This window comes from Cydia pomonella, chromosome 23 (assembly GCF_033807575.1).
Source record: "Cydia pomonella isolate Wapato2018A chromosome 23, ilCydPomo1, whole genome shotgun sequence".
Taxonomy (NCBI): domain Eukaryota; kingdom Metazoa; phylum Arthropoda; class Insecta; order Lepidoptera; family Tortricidae; genus Cydia; species Cydia pomonella.
Window position 1 is genome coordinate 11952800 of NC_084725.1, and position 23164 is coordinate 11975963.

The window sequence follows — 23164 nt, forward strand, 5'->3', positions numbered from 1 at the left end:
TACGGTTACCTCCAGCAGGTCCCCTTCCAGCATCAAGTCCTCCAGCTTCTGCAGCAGCCCGGGCGCCAGGCGCGCGCCCGGCGAGCGCGGCGTGGCGCTGTACGCGTGCTCCACGCTCGCCGACGACCTGCGCCGACCACGCGTATCATAATCTGAACGCCGCACGGGAGCGATGCGACACTATCTCGTAAAAATGTGCCAAAAACATTTAAACACTACCTTAATATAGGGACCGTGCGCGTTGGAGGGTCTGCCATCTTGTGGCCTGAATCGGAACCATAAACATGTATATTTACACGTCACGTGTTTTCTTGTGCATAGTAGGTTCTGCCATCTTGTGGGCTACATCAGAACAATAAACATCACATTTACGCCTCGCGCCAAAAATCTGACGGCTCCTGTGCTGCCTCCTACAGTTCATGTACGCTCCCTATATGGGCAATAAAGTCGTGTATACATATTTTTGGCACATTTGTTCGTATCCATATTTACAGACGTAACCGTACAAGAGATACACTATCCACTCCTCTCTAATTAATTAAATTAAATTAAGAAGAAAAGCATCAATCATATTGCAATTAACACATTCACTGCCGGGAACCCACCTGGTGGGCGCTCGTGAACTTTGTTCAGATGGCGGACTTTTGTACGCAGCTATAGACCACCGGTTTCTGGGGTAGTGCGCCGTTTTGTGTCTGGCAGTGAATGTGTTAAAATATAGTCTTGATATGAAAATTAAGGATTCCAGTAATGTTACGGTGTTGAGTAATCATCTTTAGAGGTATTTAATAAGTAAACCATTCTATAAACTAGGACGAATCCTTTGGTAAAATATAATATCAATTTAGGCAGATGATCACACTCAATAAATAAATAAATAAATATTATAGGACATTATTACACAAATTGACTAAGTCCCACAGTAAGCTCAATAAGGCTTGTGTTGAGGGTACTTAGACAACGATATATATAATATATAAATATTTATAAATACTTAAATACATAGAAAACACCCATGACTCAGGAACAAATATCCATGCTCATCACACGAATAAATGCCCTTACCAGGATTTGAACCCGGGACCATCGGCTTCGTAGGCAGGGTCACTACCCACTAGGCCAGACCGGTCGTCTTACCCGGTCTTGGTTTGGTCGGTTTATTTAAATTTTTATTGTTTTAAACTGTTATTATTTGTTGTTTTTTCTGATGTTTTGTAATTATTCATTATTATTCTCATCAAAATGACCTGATCAATACTAATTTTGTGATTTTTTTTGACATGTTTTCAAATCACTTTTTTGTTTCGTTTAAATGCATAAGCTTGAAATTGATTTGATACTGTGTATCCACTACTCCATGGATTTTTTTCCTCTTTATTTTGGCACAAACAGTCATTACAAAAGAGTTACATTTGTCTTATATTACATATAATATTGAAAATACAGTGCCGAAAACGTTATAGATTATAGTTATTAATTTTGTTGCAATGGACCTGAATTAACTTAACTATAAGAAGATGAAATTTAATTAGCAATAAAGATATAAGTTATGGAACTCTCAGTAAATATAAAGCAATATAGAAAATAGTAAGTGAAGTTACACGAACAATGAAACTGCAATAAAATCCGGCATTAGGTTGTGTGAACTGCCGGATTATAGAGCGGGTCACCTAAGTTACTAATTGCCGCATTACTGAACGTGCCGGATTGCCGAGCGCCGGAATACCGAGCGCCTGTCTTGCTCACAGTTGCGCAGCAATTAACAACGCATTGGAAAATTTGACGAAAACGATTTGGTTTTACCTTGCGTTTTGTGATGAGTGGTCATGCGCCCGGCCGGTCGCTTTCTTCAATTCTGCGTTGAGTTTGTCCGATTTTTCCCGATTCGCCTGCAATCAAAATCATAGTTAAAACTAGCTTAGAACCATTTGCACTAATTATCGACGTTTCCATCTCTATCTATACTCTGTATCTTTAGTTATTTAAATAAATGTAAACAAACAATTTGCACATTTTCCGGTAGTTATAACATTTATTGGTTAACCAACCAAATACAAAACCACCTGGATCTTTTTTTTTTATACTACGTCGGTGGCAAACAAGCATACGGCCTGCCTGATGGTAAGCAGTCTCCGTAGCCTATGTACACCTGCAACTCCAGAGGAGTTACATGCGCGTTGCCGACCCTAACCCCACCCCCTCGTTGAGCTCTGGCAACCTTACTCACCGGCAGGAACACAACACTATGAGTAGGGTCAAGTGTTATTTGGCTGCGGTTTTCTGTAAGGTGGAGGTACTTCCCCAGTTGGGCTCTGCTCTAGATCTGGAATGACATCTGCTGTGCTGTGCCCTACCACACAAGGCGAGATGACATTCACATTGCCCATACCTCTCTTTTGGACGTAGTTTAAGGACATACCCGGGTCCGATTAAGGACATACCCGGGTCCTTAAGGACATACCCGGGTCCTTAAGGACATACCCGGGTCCATCTGTCACTGAATGACCTGACATTAAACCTACATTATTTGATCATGTAATGTTTTCATGTACCCTCAACTGGCTTAAGGAGCCATTTGAGGGTAGATTTCGTTTACCTTTTTTTAAATACCTAAAGATACAGAGTATAGAATCAAAACAATATTTTCAGACCAAGTAGATACTGTCTTAGTGTGTGCGCAGACGCGTATCAAACATATGTCCGTTACGCAGCAATTGTTCTGTTATTTTTATTTACATTAACGGAACTTAATTATGCATACATAACATACGGGAACAATGTTGTCCTCGAAACGTCGGAGGTACGTTTAAAGCTTAGGTATACGTGATTTAGTCCCATTAACACATTCACTACCAGGAACCTGACACACCTGGTGGGCGCTCGTGAACTTTGTTCAGATGCCGGACAACCCGCTGGGCGGGTTGTTTTGTACGCTGCTATAGACCACCGGTTTCTGGGGTAGTGCGCCGTTTTTTGTCTGGCAGTGAATGTGTTAATGTGTAAAAATGTTGAAAGTTGAAATCAGTGTGATACTCACGGCCGCGCGGTCGCGCTCGACGGGCAGTTGTGCTAGCGCGGGGTGCGCCAGAGCAGCGCGCGCCGCGTCCTGCCACGCCATCGCGCGCTCTGTCACACACTGCAGCGCCTCTCCCTCTGCTAGTCGCACTTGTAGCTTTTGGAGCCATACCTGTCAATTCATTTACAAATTTTAACAAGTTATTGGAATAATAACTACAGTAAATTTAAGAGGAGACTAATCCTTGAAACTTATAAAAAAAAATATGGTTAGATCTGACACACGACCAACATGTGAGAATACACGAGTATACACGACAATAGATAATATAATAAGTATTCATATTTAAAAATATTAGTGGTAACAATTTGTAAAAAAAAAAAAATCTAGTGCTAACCACTAATTATCTGTTAACCTGTTGCTACCGGTGGGAACCTATAATTGGCTCTTTGTTATTTATATATATAACTATTGTGCGATTTATAGATGTTGGTTCTCCGAAAAATAAATAAATAAATAGACCGCGGGCCAGGCGCAAATTTCGTCAGTCATCGCTTCCCGATTGATACTTCGTCAGATGATAGTTTAGATGCTATTATGAATAAAAAAAACATCAGCCGGTTGTATCCCGGTGAACAGACCGTCACGTCAGCTGGTCACATGAACATGTAAAAATACGCGCCTGGCCATTATCTGTCCGCAAAGTATACGTATTCCGTAAGTCATTTATTGAAATGCCTTACAAAATGCTACATGAAAGTTGCATGACTTTGATATCGTTATTATATAAAGTTACGACGCGTATTTTTTACATGTTCATGCAACCAGCTGACGATCTTTCCACCGCAATACAACCGACTGATGATTTTTTTAAATTCACAGTAACATCTCAACAATCTTCTGACAACGTTAGAACCGGGCGTTGGCGACATTTTTTTTTTACGTGTTTCGGTGGCTGCCGTTCCTCAACCCACCAATGGAGCGGCAGCTGACGTCCACGATTCATTACAAATCGTCTAAACCACTTTGCGAGTTTTCGCCCGGGATCGGTCATGGAAATCTGTTCCCGGCTCACAGTCTACAAATTGTCTCGATCCCGCGCAATCTCCCGCCAGTTATCGCCTTGGGTATAGCACAAGTCGTTGTTGCGAAAGCCAAACCCGGTATGTGCGCGATTTTAATCAAATTAAATAATACCTTATGTATTTTGTTGCTAAGTAACTATTTGTTAATCAAAAATCGAGCATATAACGGTTTTGGTACTCTCAACGACAGTGTGCTTCAACAGCTTCGCCGCAGCGGTACCGGAAAGCAATGTAACGAACCAGTAGCGCGAGGATGCGGTCCAGGCGCGGGCGGCGCGTGCGCGTGCAGTCGGGGCACAGGAACTTCGGCTCGGGCGTCGGGAACGGAAGCTCTCGCTCTTCGGATTCGGCGCGCTCCTCTTTCGCGGCCGTTATGCAGGCGGCTGCAAACAAACAATAGTTACTTACAAGTGCAGAAAATAGGAAATTCGCAACGAGTGGTGATAAATTAAGATAAGAGATTTTTAAGACGTAGTCAGTTGTTTTTTAGGGTTCTGTACCCAAATGGTAAAACGGGACCCTATTACTAAGACTCCGCTGTCCGTCCGTCTGTCACCAGGCTGTATCTCATGAACCGTGATAGCTAGACAGTTGAAATTTTCACAGATGTATTTCTGTTGCCGCTATAACAACAAATACTAAAAAGTACGGAACCCTCGGTGGGCGAGTCCGACTCGCACTTGTCCGGTTTTTTTTGTAAACATCCCTTCAAGTAAAACACGACCGAAAGGAGTGTTTTAAACGAACACGAGTTGCGAAGTCTGCTTTAGACCACCCTCGTATACAAAATTTCACTTGCCCCCCTCGTTGCGCAATGTACTATTATAAATACCCAAGTAAGAAACGGCTTATAACTTCAAACGGACTGTAAGCTCTAAGACTTCAGAAAAATTCTCCCAATTTTGACAGCCGAACGTTTATTGGTGTTATTACAAAAACACAGAAAAACGTCAACTCCTGATAACGTAATAGATAGAGACATTCTTACCCAAATTGTTCAAGTCCCACGGTAAGCTCAAGAAGGCTTGTCGGTATTCAGACAACGATATATGTATGGGCTGCTAGTGCCTCATACACCAATTATATTATGTTGTTGCTTGATCTAATGATAACTCACAATATTGCTTAACCCTTTACCAGGCTAAGGGAGGGCGCCGTGGTGAAATGTCATCGATCCCAGTGCGCCCTCATAAACGGCAAAGTCAAAATATTCTTTATTCAAATAGGCCTAGCAACAAGCACTTTTAAATCGTCAAATTTTACAAATATCATCTTAATCTAAATATCAGAGCAATTTATTGATGCAGTTATTATTGTTCTAAAAAAACATTGAACTATTATAGATATGGTAAACTTAATAATAAGAATTTCACAAAAAGATCGTCAAACATCAAAGTGGGTGAAACGCCGGAGTGGGTTTAGTGGGTAGGGCCAAATTCTCCCCCCCTCTTGCCAGGAGAGGGGAAAGGAGCGGCGAGTCCCACACACCGTGCGTAAATGCATTCCCACTCCGTCAAAAAAAAAAAAAGGCTAAGGGATATTTCCCACATGCGGCTCTTCAAACATGTGTTCTATTTTCGATGAGTAAGACTGACAATCGATTGTCATTTTTGAACTGTCAGCCTGGTAAAGGGTTAAAGTAAACACTTTATTGATACAAAACTTTAACTGTAAAAACGCGATATTGTGTATGATAGTGTTAATGAGGACACATGTGATGGGTGCTAATTATGAACGTGAACTGATTCGTATTTTACTTTACGCAATTATAAGTCATTTCGCTGAGATTGCAATGTGCGGTATGTAGACCGTGCAATATACAAAAACTTATACACCGTGTTTTTATTGAATTTCGTTAACTTCGGGGTATCGGTTAGTACGTTTAAGGAAACTAAATGGCATAGTTAATTTAAAAAAAAAAAAATTGTTTTTTTTTTTACTATTTTTATAAAAAGTGACTAAATGTTGCATATAGCGTTGTTGTAATACGGGCATTACATTTAACTCAACCAAACAATTGAAAACTGTGACATATCAATGTCATTTCGAACGTCGATCGTCCGAGATAGTACTTACGTTTAGTAGCAAATGTATGAACTCGCACTAAACACTAATCAATAAGTAAACAGGCCCTAAGGCAAGTGTACACGCTCGTACGGGCCTTATAAGATAAAAATTTATGATTGATTATCTCCGAAATGGAGTTAATTAGAATAACGGTGTCTTTGAGAAAGTTACTTAATTTAAGCTCAGGAATGCACCCTCGAAATTAACGCAAATAAAAAAAACACGGTGTATACACAGAAAACATCTATGACCCAGGAACAAATATCTGTGCTCATCGCACAAATAACTGCCCTTACGAACCCGGGACCACCGGCTTCATAGACAGTGTCACCCACTAGGCCAGACCGGTCGTTAAATGTCTACTCTAGCTGTCACATTTAAGGCATGATATTTTCTTCCATGTCTTCTATTAAGAGTATTCGCTCAAGAGAATATTAGGGAGGAATTCCTCAGAATGTTTTCCTTCATCGGAAAGCGATAGGTAAATGTGAAACGTAGGAAAAGTTTGAAGCTTTGTGGTGCGAGTGGGGGTTCGAACCTTGACCCTTGAGCAACTCACCATGGAACCAGTCCTTGCAGAGCTCGCACTGCGTCATGACGCCGTACTGCCGCTTCTGGCACACGCAGAACGTGATCCCTGGCATCGGGGGCGCGCGGACTTCCTTGCGCATGTTTTTACTCCTGTGGAAAAATAATTACTTGATCATATGTTCAATAATAAGTTGTATGGTACGGGCATGTGGTGCGGAGGGATGTCATGACGAGAAAGGTATTGGTATTACGAATGAATGTGGAGGGAAGTAACGGGAGAGGAAAACCGAGGAAAAGGTAAATGGATTGTGTGAGAGATGATACGATACGAACGCGAGATAATGATGAGATGATGGGCGAAAGAGGTATGGAAGAACCCACCCCCGACCCGAGCCGACCCCAAGTGAATGAGATAAGGGCAAGCAAATGATGATGATGATGCTCTATACTAATAACTCAAATAACAATAAACCTTACAGTGTTTTCACACTATCTGATAAGAAATCAGACATAGGATCCGAGATCATACATAAATCAAAACCCTCAATGTAGTTCCAGTAACAAACAAATGGAATAGAATAGAAAGTTCTTTATTATTTATCATTTTTGTTACATATAAATATGTCCGCAAAAAGGCGGTGTGTCCTTAATGTAATATGTCTTTTAAGACCTATACATTTAGTTTATGTCGTGTAGCCAATTTATGGCTCACAGGCAAGAGTTATAACCTACGTTAGTAATGTTATTACACTTTTTTTTTGTTTCATTATTTGTTAATGGAATTTTTATTTTAAAACATGTTCCCCTGAGGGTAGACTCCTTTTACTCACGTATTTATTTCTGTCTTTTTTGCTGACATAATCTATTTCGCCGATTCTGTTGCTGTACATCATTGGGTTGTATTGACCGTGCTTAACATATTGTGGACCAGGGTTCTCTAGTCCTGGAATGCACAAGTTATTAAGTTTGTCTAGCATGTCTCGGTGTAAGTCATGAAGTCTTAGATGCCATGGATCTTCATCCAGTAAGTCCCATAACATTTCTGTTGGTATTGAACAAGGAAAACCTCCCGCAGACTTAAGAGCCATGCGGTATTGCCTTTCAAGAGTTAAAAGGTTCGCGCTGCTCGGCGTGCTTGAAGGCGGCGACGATCTCGGTGGGCGTGGAGTCCTCGCTGAAGTTGTTGTACTGCGGGCATGGCGTCGGCCTCACCTGAGCTCCTTGACGGCGGCCAGCTCGCGCTGCTCGGCGTGCTTGAAGGCGGCGACGATCTCGGTGGGCGTGGAGTCCTCGCTGAAGTTGTTGTACTGCGGGCATGGCGTCGGCCTCACCTGAGCTCCTTGACGGCGGCCAGCTCGCGCTGCTCGGCGTGCTTGAAGGCGGCGACGATCTCGGTGGGCGTGGAGTCCTCGCTGAAGTTGTTGTACTGCGGGCATGGCGTCGGCCTCACCTGAGCTCCTTGACGGCGGCCAGCTCGCGCTGCTCGGCGTGCTTGAAGGCGGCGACGATCTCGGTGGGCGTGGAGTCCTCGCTGAAGTGGCGCAGGAACAGGCCGGCCTCGAGCGACGAGGGCTGCGGCGAGGCGGCGGCGGCGCGCGCGCGGCGGCGGGTCGGCGCCGCCTCCGTGCGCGGCGACAGCGCCTCCAGCAGGGAGTACGCCCAGCTCTGCGGGGAACATCCTGACTTACAAGGAAGGGTACCCAACTGTCCGACTCCGATTTGATTCATTTTGATATATATTATAGAGTAGTCTAAAATAACGGGTACGTATTTTTTTTAGCTGCACAAACTCAACCTGTTAGGAGAATATGGGCTTCAAAGTACTAAAAAGTTACTAAATCTTTTAACTTCTATAGAAAGTGGTGCTCAAGGAACTTGCTAGTTAATGGCTGGTTTGAGTATATGTTTGAAAGCAGCAAAAAATAATGAGCACGTGTTTTGTTATATCGGCTAAAACTCATTTTTTCCTAAAAAAATCGACGTTCGAAGTTTTATAATATCTTATCGCTAAAGCTACACATAAAGACAGGTATTTTTTTAGGAAAACTTGAGTTTAAGCAGATATAACAAAACACGTGCTCATTATTTTTCACTGCTTTCAAACATATACTCAAACCAGCCATTAACTAGCAAGTTGCTTGAGCATCACTTTCTATAGGAGTTAGAAGATTTAGTAACTTTAGTACTTTGAAGGCCATTTTCTCCTAACAGGTTGAGTTTGGGCAGCTAAAAAAAAATACGTGTCCGTTATTTTAGACTACTCTATAACATATATCAAAATGAATCAAATCGGAGTCGGACAATTGGGTACCCTTCCTTGTTAGTCTACACACGATAAACATCAACGACGAGACGAAAATGTTACACAAAAAAATGTAATAGAACCTTTTTATGGATGGTAGAAAAAGGATGATAGTCACTCAAAGGCAGTACTGTTGTAAAAGTAACCAGCTTTCAGCTTTAAATAATAGTTCCTAATCTCTGTGGTGGCGCTAGGCAGGCTCATGGATATTACATGAACCATAGAGGAATAATAATATAGAATAATGGAGGACGGTCAACAAATAACACAACCAAATTACGTAGGTTGTTTTTGCTCAGGAATATTAAACGTGTTTTTAATTTTGTCGCATTGCATATGTTCTGTCCCTTACGGGCGCACGCGTATAGCACATCTATAAAAGATACTAGGTTTATTTTATAACATTTCATTTTGGTATGTTATTGCGCCACCTATTTAATGTTTCATGATCTTATTTTATGCAGGTGTGCTGAAGGACAAAGGCCTATTTTGTTCCAGTTATGTATTGTGAAAAAAAAAGCTATACCCCCTAGGGAGTTATAGCTTTTTTCTTTAATTATGTCACTTATTCATACAAACTAAGTAGCATAAATGAGTTTTACTTTTAAAATACTGACGTTTATAAGTTAATATTTTTGTTTACGTTTAAAATTATTTAATTTGATTAATTTAACAACCGTTTAAAATATTTTGACCAAATTTTCAATCGTGGCTGAATGCCGAATACGTCTGTGCCTTTGATGCCTCACCTGCCAAGAAATTACAAAATGGCGGACGAATGTTTGATATGTCACCCTATTTAAGAATAATTTTGCTTAAAATTTCGTTTTTATCTCGCAAGTATGATGAAAAACATTGTATGTAACTAGGGGGGAAGAATATTGCAAACTCGGGTCTTTAATTCCCATGCAGCAGTCGGGAATTACCACCCTCGTATCCAAAATTTCACTTACCCCTCTCGTTGCACAATGTACTATTTTTATAGAAATTTTCATAAATAGAGATTCTGCTCCTTTTTCTAAACTCCACTCCAAGTCGATTTTGCAGGTTAAAAAATAGATCGTGGAGTGCGTAGTTTATGGTCAGTCAAAAATTAAAAAGTTAAATCTAATTCTTTTTTTAAGTCGAAAAGACTGTATCAAATAAAAGCATAGGTCCATTAAACAGCCAAACAGATAATCAGTACTTATTATAATAATATTGGTACCGCGACTGTTTAGCTGTCTCAAATAGGTTGACGTATTTTCGGAGAAAAATACAATTAAATTTTTTTATTTAAAAAAAAGCGGCAAAGCACTTGTATTTACTTTTTTCTGTGAAAATATATAGGTAAGAACGTTGCTACTGTAAAATATTTCTATTATATTTATATTTCTTGCACCACTTTTTAGAAATGTACTATATATGACTCAGCTGAAAGGCTACTTGCGGTTGAAGGCTCGAATGCTCAGCCAGCTAGAAGCTACTTCGAGCCTCGACAATAATGTACTATTAAAGTGTACTTGCAAAATATTTTATGGATTTTGAACACTTAACACGGTTGCAATAATAGACTGTTAAATAGACTGTGACACGTTAAATAATATGGGTTAAAGGTAACCTATTGCACCTCGACATATTTTGGCGCTCGACCAATGATACAGAGACAAATGATTGAATTCCCGACTCCATGGAATAGGAAGGAAGGAAAGAAAAAAAGTTCCGCTTCAAATTGAGATGAAAAGGTTCTTGAAACATTTAATATACATGAAACCTCATAAAGTTTTGGTCCCAGCTTTTAGAATTGAAATAGATATTATGTGTTTTATGTTAGCACATAAAACACATAATATGTGGGATATTAGACCTAGAGCCGCTCCCGAGATATATAAATATATATAAATAAATATATATATACAAGAATTGCTCGTTTAAAGGTATAAGATAATTGAACGCCTACACCGCTATATCATCAAAGTGTATCACAATTTAGTGACGAAACTTTAAAATAGCTAAAAGAAAAAAGTAATCTAACTTTAGCTTATAATTTACCTTCTTTAAGAACATTTCTCCTGCTCCACGTTTCCACTCCTTGGCGGACGCTAAAGCTGCAGCAAGTTGATCTTTTTCATATAACGCTAGAGGTATTTGCTGTCCGCGCTTCACTAAGGCTTCTACGCTGTGCATATATGGGTATAAGTCTTTTGATTGCATCTCTTCCACCTGCAAAGAAATTATAATTTAGATAACTAATTGGATAGGGACCGTGCATGTGCCGTAGACGGCAGCAATTTTCCTATTCATTGGCACGAATTATGTCAAGTTTCCATTTTTAGGTTAAAGTCACTAGATAACAGACCGCCACTAGAAAGCCAGTGTGAAGTGTAGGAGGCAGCACCTGCTTAGAAGCGTCTATTGTGTTAGCTTTCGATTCAGGTCACGAGATGGCAGACCCACCAACACTCACGGTCTGTACAACTTCATTACATAGCTGGCTACAGTAGCCCTTGTAACGCCTTCGTTAGAAAGAAAAATTACCTATTAAGGTAAAATTATTTAAAGGTCACTAAAATGTGCTTCTTTCCGGTAACTTGCAACGGAAACACAGACGAAAAGTATAGACTCTTTAGATCCTAATTAATAAGATGAAAATTGTACAATTTTAATAATCTTTAAGAAGGTTTCGGTTCTAATATTATATTGGAATATAATTTGTATCTTTTGAATATTACAATGTGGTGCTGCTGTGACCAGGATTTTTCTGAATATACATCGTAAACCTAATTTTTTTGGATAAATTTACGTTCACAAGCCAATTCTGAGTATGTTGTTAGGCGTGACTGAGCACGTGATGTGAAAGTGAGGCGGCTGCAATATCTTCCCGCGCGAATCTTGGACTTCAGCGAGAATCGTGCTGGCCTTTTAACGGATATTTTGTGACGGAAGTTACCGATCAATAAATGTGATTTTCATTCGTTATTTATATAACATATACAACATGAAATATGAACATTAGTTACAATTATTTAAACTATGAATACCCTTTTAAATTAGAATCTGCTGTCTTACACTAACCATTCCAAACAATTTCTGGAGAGGATTCGGTTCGCACTATTGTATTCGATAAACCTTATTGTTACCTATTAGCCCTTTGACTGCCAAAATTGACGCTTGCGGCTCTATAGTTCAATATCTACGTTTTTGCTTCCGATAAGGTTCTTGATGACGTGCCACAGACGACAGACGTGGTATTACAATTTGGTGGCGAACCAGGATGCTGTACAAAAATTCTAAAACTATCTTTTAGAGAAACGTACCTTTACAAGCCAGTCCTGTGCATGTTGTTTGGCGTGACTGAGCGCGTGGTATGAAGGTAAGGCGGCTTCAATGTCTTCCCGCGCGTCGAGTAAGGCTTGGACTTCAGCGAGGGTGGTGTGCTGCGGCGGGTCGGGGGGCGGCTTCGAGGGGTCGATGAGCACGGCTCGGGCGCGCTCCTCCCATTCCTCGACTTCGGCTAGGGGAAATTAGGAGCATAAGTTGAAATATGAAACGTCTATCCGAACACCTCACTAACACCACTAAGAGGAGCTATAGCTAAGTTCTTTAGCTACAAAGGATAAACCGAATAGAGTAAAGAATCAAACATAACATTATCAGAAAAAAGTATAAAAACTGTCAGATAAAGTAACAGCGTGAGCCCTTTTCACGAATATTAGGCAGAGGTCGGTAAAAAGAGTTAAGAGCTTTTCGCTAGTATTAAACAATACAACCCTTCGTGAATCATAGCGCAATAGACCGTTTTAACATATTTCTCCTATAGACCACAATGTCGAAAAGTAGTAGTTGATAGTACAAAATAAATATTAGGGCTAGATTTTTGACAACCACACATACCTTTAAGCTTATACAGCAACGCCCGTTCAGTCTCAATCTTATGATGCGGCACCACGGTCTCCGACTCCTGGAGCAGCCGGTCGATGACCTCGGGGGTCAAGGTCGCGTAGTCTTCCCTGTAGGTCCGCACTTCCTCCAGGAACTTCACTTGTTGCAGGCGCATCTGTAGCGGCGCGAGCTGAGGCAGCACGATGCACAGGCGTACGCCGAGCTCTACCACCTGCAGGGGATGGGAAGGTTAACTGATCTCTTGAATAGCTCTGAAAATGCTGCACCACAGACCTATCAAACGCTAACGATCAAAGACAATTGAAGTGTGACCTTTCTCACACAAGTGCAAACACCACTATGAAACGATATTCCATCATGGAATGCCAGTGCCTATCTTCCGGTTTCATCATCAGACCTTGAAACCTAATCGTGGTCAAAGTTCATTACAAGGTTTTTCTAACAAATCCAAACACAGCTATGATACCTGCCAATTTTCATGACGCTACGATCCTTGGAAGACGGTTAAATTAGTTGCCTTAGATTCTTTTTTTTAATTCCATAACAATTTTACAATCATGTCGGAAATATATTTAACCTGTAAGTACTAAAATGAATCACAATTCGATAAATAACATGCATAACTTAAACTAAAATATACAAAATAAAAAATATTAAAAATTCCATTACATAGTTACATATAGGTCGGCCTAATAAAAGCGTGTTAAAAACTCATTTAAACAAGTAAGTGATTTATATACTATTTATCGGTTTTTCCACTTAACCCATTACCGCATATACTCTTAACCGATGATATAGCGGATATAATAATCAACTCTATTGAAAGCTATTAAAGTTAAAATTCCAACAAATATTTTTTAGTACACGCTACGCGGAAAGGGATTAAGTGGAAGACTCAATAAGGCTAGCACAACCAGCCGCTAGCGCGCGCTATTCTGTTTAAATGTAATAACGTCAAAGATAAGCATAACGCGGCAGTCGCGACTAGTTGTGCTAGCCGTGTTGATATTACCTCTTCGAGCTCTCTAACAAAGCCGGGGTCGGTCTGGTCCAGTTCTTTGTTCAGAAGCTCTGTGGCGCGCGTCTCAAAGTCGGCAGTTTGACGGAGGACTTCTTTTACTGCTGATCCTGTTTAACAAAATTACCAGTATATAGTAAAAAAATATGAAATTTAACCAGTCAATAATGAACCAAGGTGGCGCTTATGAGCAGGCATATTGAAATTTAGTTGCGGATGACGGAGGCGCTCTAAGGAATGAATAAAAGAAACAACATAAACAAATCTTCAGGTAACACACGCAGGTTAATCTGTTGAGCGAACAATGTCAGTTCTAGCACCTAATACTAATAGTGTATTTAGGATGATAATGGCACACTCGGCGCATTTTGTTGCAGTCTACTTCTAGACGAAAGAAAAGCTCTAGGACCGTTATCCAATGGATAAAAGACAAAGAAAAGAGACAACAAAGAGTAACACGCAAGCTAGCTAGTCAATCTCTTGCGCAAATAATGTCAATCCTTGCACTGATAATCTGTATTTGGGGTCATGATGGCGGGTTCTAGTGCGCATCTTGTTGATATCTAGTTCTTTAATAACGGAGGGTCTAATTCTAGGACTGTTCATCTAAAGTATAAAAAAAGAAAACAGAAATACTAACCTTCAGGTAGCACGCAAGCTAGCTGGTCAATCTCTTGCGCAAACAGTGTCAATCCTTGCACTGACAATCTGTATTAGGGGTCATGATATCACTTTCGGCGTATCTTGTTAAGATCTAGTTCTTAAATGAAAAAAGAGAGCTCTAGGACTGTCATCCAATGGATAAAGGCCAAAGAAAAGAGACACAAACCTTCAGGGGGCACGCAAGCTAGCTGGTCAATCTCATGCGCAAACAGTGTCAATCCTTGCACTGACAATGTGTATTAGGGGTTTTGATATCACTTTCGGCGTATATTGTTGAGATCTAGTTCTTGAATGAAGAAAAGACAGCTCTGGGACTGTTATCCGATGGATAAAAGACAAAGAAAAGAGGGACAAACCTTCAGGAAGCACGCAAGCTAGCTGGTCAATCTCTTGCGCAAACAGTGTCAATCCTTGCACTGACAATGTGTATTAGGAGTTATGATATCACTTTCGGCGTATATTGTTGAGATCTAGTTCTTGAATGAAGAAAAGACAGCTCTGGGACTGTTATCCGATGGATAAAAGACAAAGAAAAGAGAGACAAACCTTCAGGAAGCACGCAAGCTAGCTGGTCAATCTCTTGCGCAAACAGTGTCAACTCTTGCACTGATAATCTGTATTTGGGGTCATGATGTCGGGTTCTAGTGCGCATCTTGTTGAGATCTAACTGCTGAATCACAGATGCGCACTTTTCGGCATCCTCTATGGCGATTTCTAGTGCGCGGACTAGCTCGGTTTTGTGCATCTGTGGAGTAAAAATCTACATTATTTTTTGTCGTTGCCGCAAAGTATAATGTGTCAAATATATAAGTATGTACATCGAGCTACAAAATTGGTTGGGCTCATATGTACAGATGTAGTACATAATTATTTTCCATCGTATTTTCACGGAAACGTATGAACGTGTCTTTAGTCAGTCTCGGTACAAAAAGTACTGAGCTTGACTGAAGTAGCGTCACAAATACGAACGTTATCAAAAAAATACGATGGAAAACAATAATGCACTACATCTGTATGAGTGAATTCATTCATAAAGTGGCCATGAAATTTTGCGGCTGGTTGTATACGAAGAGGTGTAGAAGAATATATATTAAAATTATTTGAACGATTAAAAAAGATTAACAAAAATGCAGATTATTTTATACAGTTCAAATTATAAAAGATAATGCCTGGAATCATTTAAACTTTAAGCTGTGGTTGGTTTCAACGACATATAGGATAACATATACTGTTTTTTCATACAGCATCACTTTTGCCTTCCAGTTTACAGAAATGCACAGTTATTTAGTTTCATCATTAAGGATATCATAGTACATTGTGTAACGAGGAGGGTAAGACATTTTTTGTAAATGAGGTCTATAGATTCACGACAGCCGCTTTTTGTAGTGTTTTATAGACTCGATTTTGCAATTATTTTACCCCCGGAGTAACACATAATGTTTTTCATCACACTTACGATGAAAAAACTAAATTTTAAGCGAAATAATTCTTAAATACGGTGACATTTCAGACATTCGTCCGCCTTTTTGTAATTTTTTCACTGCTTCGAAGGCACGGACCCGTCCGGCATTCAAATCAAATCAAATATTTTTAAACATAAACAAAACAATTAAATTATAAACGTAAGTATTTTAAAAGTAAAACTCATTGAGTCATTGTCATTGTATACCTTGACTTTTAACTAGTATTTTAATTAGAATCTACTTGGTTCGTATGAGTTAGTGGCATGATACAAAAAGCTATATCTACCGTGGGAGTAAAATGAATTTAAGCTTCCGCTGCACTTGCGTGAAATAGCACACTTACTGCGCAAGTGTGATGAAAAACAATTTACAAAAGGGTTTAAGGCTAAAATCATCCGCCACCAGTTTAGATCGAACGGAACGTGCAAACAACATATACATGCAAAAAAAACATGTGTTTTACCGTCTAAACAAAAAGGCCCAAAATGTAAGACCGTAACAAAAAAGTATTATTTAAATATTGTAACATACAACTGGTAAATATACCAAAAATCTATTTAAAAAAAGTGCAGTTTTAGATATTCGTTATCGTTCAAGATAATTCCACATCAGGGTGCATAGATATTTTCATATATACATGTTGACAAATTTAATTCCATCTAGTAGACATCATACATTGCACATTGGTCACAATTACAACATAAACTAACTTCTACTCATTTTATACCACGACGTCGGCAAACAAGCGTACGGGCCTCCTACTAGTAAGCCTCCACCGCAACCTATGGACGCTTCCAACTCTAACTCTCACAGTAAAAGTGGATCTTTAGGAGCTCCATTCCAATTAGACACAGACATACCTTAAGTTCAATAGACCTCCTAAGGTGAGCCCTCAGGCCGTCCAAGTCGCAAGTTTTCGGGGTGTCCGGGTCCAGGGCGTTCTGTACAGATTCCGCCCATTCGCGGAATATTTCTGATTTCTTCTTGAGTTTTTCTAGCATCGCTGGTAGCTCGTCAAGGGTATATCGATATCTGCGACAAGAAAAATCATTGAAATAAATTAATAGTTTAAAAAACACTAGAAAAACATGCTTTTATTAATGCACGTAAAAAAACCTGATCGAGTTTTAAGTCCATTACGTGACCTCTCCCACAAGTGCAAACACGACTATGATACGATATTCCATCATGGAATGCCAGTGCCTATCTTCCGGCTTCATCATCAGACCTTGAAACCTAATCGTGGTCAATGTTCATTACAAGACTTTTCTAACAAATCCAAACACAGCTATGATACGTTGTTCCATCGAAAAGTTCCAGTTCATATCTGCCGGCTCCATTATCAGATCAGTTCGACAGTACCATATTATTGTATTGTCATCAGAATGACATACAGCTGCCAATTTTCATGACGCTACGATCCTTGGAAGATGGTTAAATTAGTTACCTAAGATTCCATTACATAGTTAGTTACATACAGGTCGACCTAATAAAAGCGTGTTAAAAAGAATCCGATGACGGTTTATTTCTTAAAAAAAATATATTTAAAAATTCCTCGAATGGTTGTCGATTTCCGGAAAATGCCTCGCAAAGCTAACTAACTCCTCGTTCAGGCTTGAAACTCATGGTGTCATTGTTGTAGGCTAGTCGACTAAATAGTCAAATCAGATAACGTTAAATCGATTTTCTGACAGCACGGCATCTCTCTCAGAAAATATTACTTGAATGTGAAATTTTCTGTGATTTTTATGTTATGTCTACTAAGAAACACGAGCTCTTTCGAACCCAATAGAGAAAATCATATCTCAAAAAAAAAACTCCATACATTTTTCGAAATTTTCTTTGTGTTACCGCCATACACAATTATATGGAATAGTAGTAACACAAGTGTCGCAATCACGCTACGCGGCGCGAGCATGCGCACGTCACGCAGGAGACGAAGCACGTAGTCTGTCTCACCTGAGAGTGTGTGTCCTCGGTGGGCAGGCGCAGAGCTGGTCGTAGTGCCGCAAGCACGCCACGCGGCGGGAGCACGCGCACGTCACGCAGGAGAGGAAGCACGTAGTCTGTCTCACCTGAGAGTGTGTGTCCTCGGCGGGCAGGCGCAGAGCTGGTCGTAGTGCCGCAAGCACGCCACGCGGCGCGAGCACGCGCACGTCACGCAGGAGAGGAAGCACGTAGTCTGTCTCACCTGAGAGTGTGTGTCCTCGGCGGGCAGGCGCAGAGCTGGTCGTAGTGCCGCAAGCACGCCACGCGGCGCGAGCACGCGCACGTCACGCAGGAGAGGAAGCACGTAGTCTGTCTCACCTGAGAGTGTGTGTCCTCGGCGGGCAGGCGCAGAGCTGGTCGTAGTGCCGCAAGCACGCCACGCGGCGCGAGCACGCGCACGTCACGCAGGAGAGGAAGCACGTAGTCTGTCTCACCTGAGAGTGTGTGTCCTCGGCGGGCAGGCGCAGAGCTGGTCGTAGTGCCGCAAGCACGCCACGCGGCGCGAGCACGCGCACGTCACGCAGGAGAGGAAGCACGTAGTCTGTCTCACCTGAGAGTGTGTGTCCTCGGCGGGCAGGCGCAGAGCTGGTCGTAGTGCCGCAAGCACGCCACGCGGCGCGAGCACGCGCACGTCACGCAGGAGAGGAAGCACGTAGTCTGTCTCACCTCAGAGTGTGTGTCCTCGGCGGGCAGGCGCAGAGCTGGTCGTAGTGCCGCAAGCACGCCACGCGGCGCGAGCACGCGCACGTCACGCAGGAGAGGAAGCACGTAGTCTGTCTCACCTGAGCGTGTGTGTCCTCGGTGGGCAGGCGCAGAGCTGGTCGTAGTGCCGCAAGCACGCCACGCGGCGCGAGCACGCGCACGTCACGCAGGAGAGGAAGCACGTAGTCTGTCTCACCTGAGCGTGTGTGTCCTCGGTGGGCAGGCGCAGAGCTGGTCGTAGTGCCGCAAGCACGCCACGCGGCGCGAGCACGCGCACGTCACGCAGGAGAGGAAGCACGTGGTTTTACACAGCGCGCACTGCCGTTCGTCGTCAGGAAGCAGCTCGAAGGCTTCACGTTCGGCTGAGGTAACGCCCTGGAAAGAGAAATTAGTTTAAGACTATGCTTTGTTAAATATTTAAGACTCGGTAGTCACGATTTATAATATAAATATATATGATAATGTCCCTCCCAGACGTACTCGTATCCGTCGACGGCGACATCCTGACAAATAAAAGGGGTCTTAACTATTACGTGCATGGGCGCGGACATGGCTTGCGAATCCAAATTTTGTTTTGAAAATCCGGCAACACGAAACACAGTAGAGTTGCCCAGATGCGTTGTATGTATGATGGTAGGAGGGCTTGGGCCGAGTTTTTCGGAGCTGGCATTTGACGTCAAGATCTTCAAGTCGGGAGTGCTCGAAGTTACCAAGACCTGTGTTGACAGCAGTTCGTCAGTCCCATCTGCGAGTTGCAAGCTCCTCCCACGACTCGCATGATATGCCGGTGGCCGAAAGGTGGCAAGACATCCTTGTAGCGCAGGTACTGCCCACCAGCCTTGCGTTTACCTGCGGCTAGCTCTGACACTGCTTTAGGCAGTCTCGATGGTGCCATGCGTACAAGGTGCCCACACCAACGCAGTTGACCTTTTATGAGCAGACATTCCATACCCGGCATGCCCGTTCGACGAAAAACCTTCGAGTTTGGAACACGATCCTGCCACTTCAACCGTAGTATTGCTATATATATATTTATATCGATAGATAATTTGAATACTGCCGGCGATCGCGCGGCTGTTAAACGCGCATGTGTATCGCAGTGTATAGGACCCAAATAGGATTTGAGTCATAACGATTATGGTCCACAATCAACGAAGCTCAACGAGGGTGGGAGGGGGTTAGGGTCGGCAACGCGCATGTAACTCCTCTGGAGTTGCAGGCGTACATAGGCTACGGATACTGCTTACCATCAGGCAGGCCGTATGCTTGTTTGCCACCGACGTGTATAAAAAAAAAAAGTACTGTTAAGGACATCAATATATAACAAAATTAGGAACAGGGTAAACCTACGCTGGCGATATCTGTAAAACCTTCCGAAAATTGCCAACCATACAATACAATACAATACAAATATACTTTATTGCACACCTCAATACAGAAACAGTACAAATATTACAACACATAAAGAAGAGGTAAACAACAGGCGGTCTTATCGCTAAAAAGCGATCTCTTCCAGACAACCTTTAGGTAGCGGAATTTAAAAAAAGAAATGTTATGTCAGTAGGTGTTCGAGATGCAATAAAAGAAGTCTAGCACAGAATAAACACAAAACTAAACAATATAATTATCATATACAAATATAAATAAAAAAGATATATAAATACATATACATACATATATTAAAATACATATATATATATATATAATAAATGCCAGCCATAAGTATGGAAAAGGAAGCAGATAAAAGTATTACGGAGCAGGTAAAAAGTGAAATTTAATGAGTCTCTTGAACGAATTAGGACATTGAGCGCGCCCCTAGTATAATATTGTAAAATATGGATTGTTTATATACTAACCCAGTCCAGAAGCGCCTTCCGAAGCCTCCTCTCGTCGTGGAGCATCGTTTTCATGTCTCTGTAGGCGGCGAGCGCTACATTCATATTTAATGCGTCGTGTGAGAGCGCCATCTTGCACACCAACTCGTCGTGCGAGAACACACAATAACGACGCAGGGTCGAGTAGTGAGCGATGCATTCGCGACCCATTTTTAGCTGGAAATATGGATTATTTAATTATGGCAATACATGGCATATTTACATAATTTTGGTGTAAAGAACCTTGCCAACTAAAAATACTGCTAAGAAGATAATTTATATTTAATAAGTATGTACAATCTTGATAACAATACTTCCGTAAGACACCGACATAATAAATATTTTACAGTACATATGGTGCTAGTTTACCGCACTAGTGCGAAAATTAGCATATTACGTTACTATGTCGAACATTTAAAGGGCCATATGTACTGTAAAACATTGTACGATACATGTGCGAATAGGTAATTCGCAACTCGTGTCGATTTAAAACACTCCCTTCGGTCGTGTTTTAATTTATCGCCACTCGATTCGAATTTCCTATTTTTCGCACTTGTATCGTAATGTACCATTAAAAACGGGTCAGTCATGTATTTTTAGTTTAAAAACGTTGCGTTGCTTGCGTTGACGGACCGGCGCAGATCCGTCCGCCGCTCCTTCAACGCAAGCTCCTGACGACACACCTCGGTACGGAGTGAAACATGTCGAGCGTTTTTCGACTTAAAATACGTGAATGACCCGTTTTTAATATATTTAATAAGTATGTACAATATTATCGTCAGTCGATATCTCAATAGCTGGGCGTCCCCGTTTCCCAGCGACTTGTTTAATATGAAAAGTGTAGCACCTAAGGTGCTAATAGACTGGAGAATTTACTTGTAAAGAGAATTCTCGCGACCAAAAGACTGTATAGCTTCCGTCGAACAATTCGCCTATTCCGCTTATGAACTGAAAAAAAATAAATCTATGTTCTGCTGGAGTGAATGTTACCCTAGTTAGGAATAACAGGCTAAATAAAATCAGCACCGGCTTCATCAGCTGTTTGACACGCCTCCACGGCTTAGAAAAAATTGAGATATTCTTGGTCAAGCAAATTTGTCACTAGCAAAAGGCGGCAAATTTAAAAAATCGCGGGGTTAGCAACTGTTTTCCATTAATTCCAAAATCTCGTGCCATCTGTGTTTTGTCTGTGGAATGTGGATAGCGAATGACAGCCATCTTGTTTGTTGCTATTTAAGGGAAATTTCTGCTGTCACCATTAAATACCAATGTATTAAATAAGCTTGTGCATGAACTTAAGCAAAGTTGCCTACAATATACAATCACGCTCGTTGATCGTATACATTTGAAAAATTTTAGGTTATGATAACATGTTTTGGTTCGATGTACATTGCTGCTTTTCTTAATACAAACGCAATAGTGTTTTTTGAGTGTTGCCCTACTTCACTTTGCTGTACATTACTACCGACATAGTTTGCTTAATATTATTATTATTATAGGACATTATTACACAAATTGACTAAGTCCCACAGTAAGCTCAATAAGGCTTGTGTTGAGGGTACTTAGACAACGATATACATAATATATAAATATTTATAAATACTTAAATACATAGAAAACACCCATGACTCAGGCACAAATATCCATGCTCATCACACAAATACATGCCCTTACCAGGATTTGAACCCGGGACCATCAGCTTCGTAGGCAGGGTCACTACCCACTAGGCCAAACCGATCGTCGTTGCTTGACAGACTACACGTACCCAGTCAGCCGGGGTGAAGTTGACGGCCTCAGCGAAGTTGTACCCCTGGTTGAAGCCGGCGTGGTACGCGCGCGGGAACGTTATCACGAACTCGCCCGCGCGCTGGTCAGTCCTGTGGCAATTCAAAATTATAATCAATATTTCAATTAACCTTTCATATGTGTGTCATCATCTTCCCTGGCTCCTACAGTCATCAATAAAAGAAGCGGATGAAACAACGCACCAAAAGTATCTGATATCAAATCAAATCAAAACACTTTATTGCCAAAACATGATGATACAAAGAAAAACAATACAAACAATACATAAAGTCTAGGTTAAGTATGTACTAAAATTATTCTAGGTTAAGTACTAACTTATTGTCTAAACTAAATGGTAATCAAAATTAGCAAGACATGTTGGCTGTGGGTACCAAGCTCAGCATATGCTAGACTGGCGTCCAGCGCTGGTTTTCAGTTTGGCCCCTTTTTGTAGAGGTCTGACAAAGTATTTACATGTTGATCTTTTCTGAGCCGTTAAGCATTTTTACTTACAACGAAAACAAAACTTATGTTAAATGATGAGCAGTTATGAAACAACAGTAATGCGTAAAGAACTATTTGTATTACAATATTACAGTCAAGTGGTTAGCGTATCGTGTGATTGTAACTGTTTACATGTGTCATCTGCTGTGCTGTTGTTACTGTGGTTGGGTGCATTAAGGTAGCTGGTGATGTACGGGATTTGAATATGTGTGAGTGTATATATATTCGGGATTACTTTTCTAAATGTAAATAAATCTCTAAATTTCACACCCAAAAGTATATC

At 41.2% G+C, this 23164-nt stretch overlaps 1 protein-coding gene across 1 annotated transcript in view; it reads right to left on the reverse strand.

Moving 5' to 3' along the window:
* The window catches only part of LOC133530646 (lysine-specific demethylase 5-like), a 63376-nt gene that overhangs the window by 13794 nt on the left and 26418 nt on the right, over positions 1–23164 (reverse strand). Inside the window, exons 13-27 of the mRNA XM_061868663.1 lie at positions 22358–22469; positions 20575–20769; positions 18915–19093; positions 16888–17059; positions 15111–15309; positions 13896–14011; positions 12875–13094; positions 12298–12494; positions 11033–11203; positions 8150–8364; positions 6728–6849; positions 4342–4484; positions 3038–3187; positions 1804–1889; positions 10–127 (exon numbers count right to left, since the gene is read on the reverse strand). Coding sequence (XP_061724647.1) covers positions 10–127; positions 1804–1889; positions 3038–3187; positions 4342–4484; positions 6728–6849; positions 8150–8364; positions 11033–11203; positions 12298–12494; positions 12875–13094; positions 13896–14011; positions 15111–15309; positions 16888–17059; positions 18915–19093; positions 20575–20769; positions 22358–22469 — 2395 coding nt within the window. The remainder of the gene's footprint in view (positions 1–9; positions 128–1803; positions 1890–3037; positions 3188–4341; positions 4485–6727; positions 6850–8149; positions 8365–11032; positions 11204–12297; positions 12495–12874; positions 13095–13895; positions 14012–15110; positions 15310–16887; positions 17060–18914; positions 19094–20574; positions 20770–22357; positions 22470–23164) is intronic.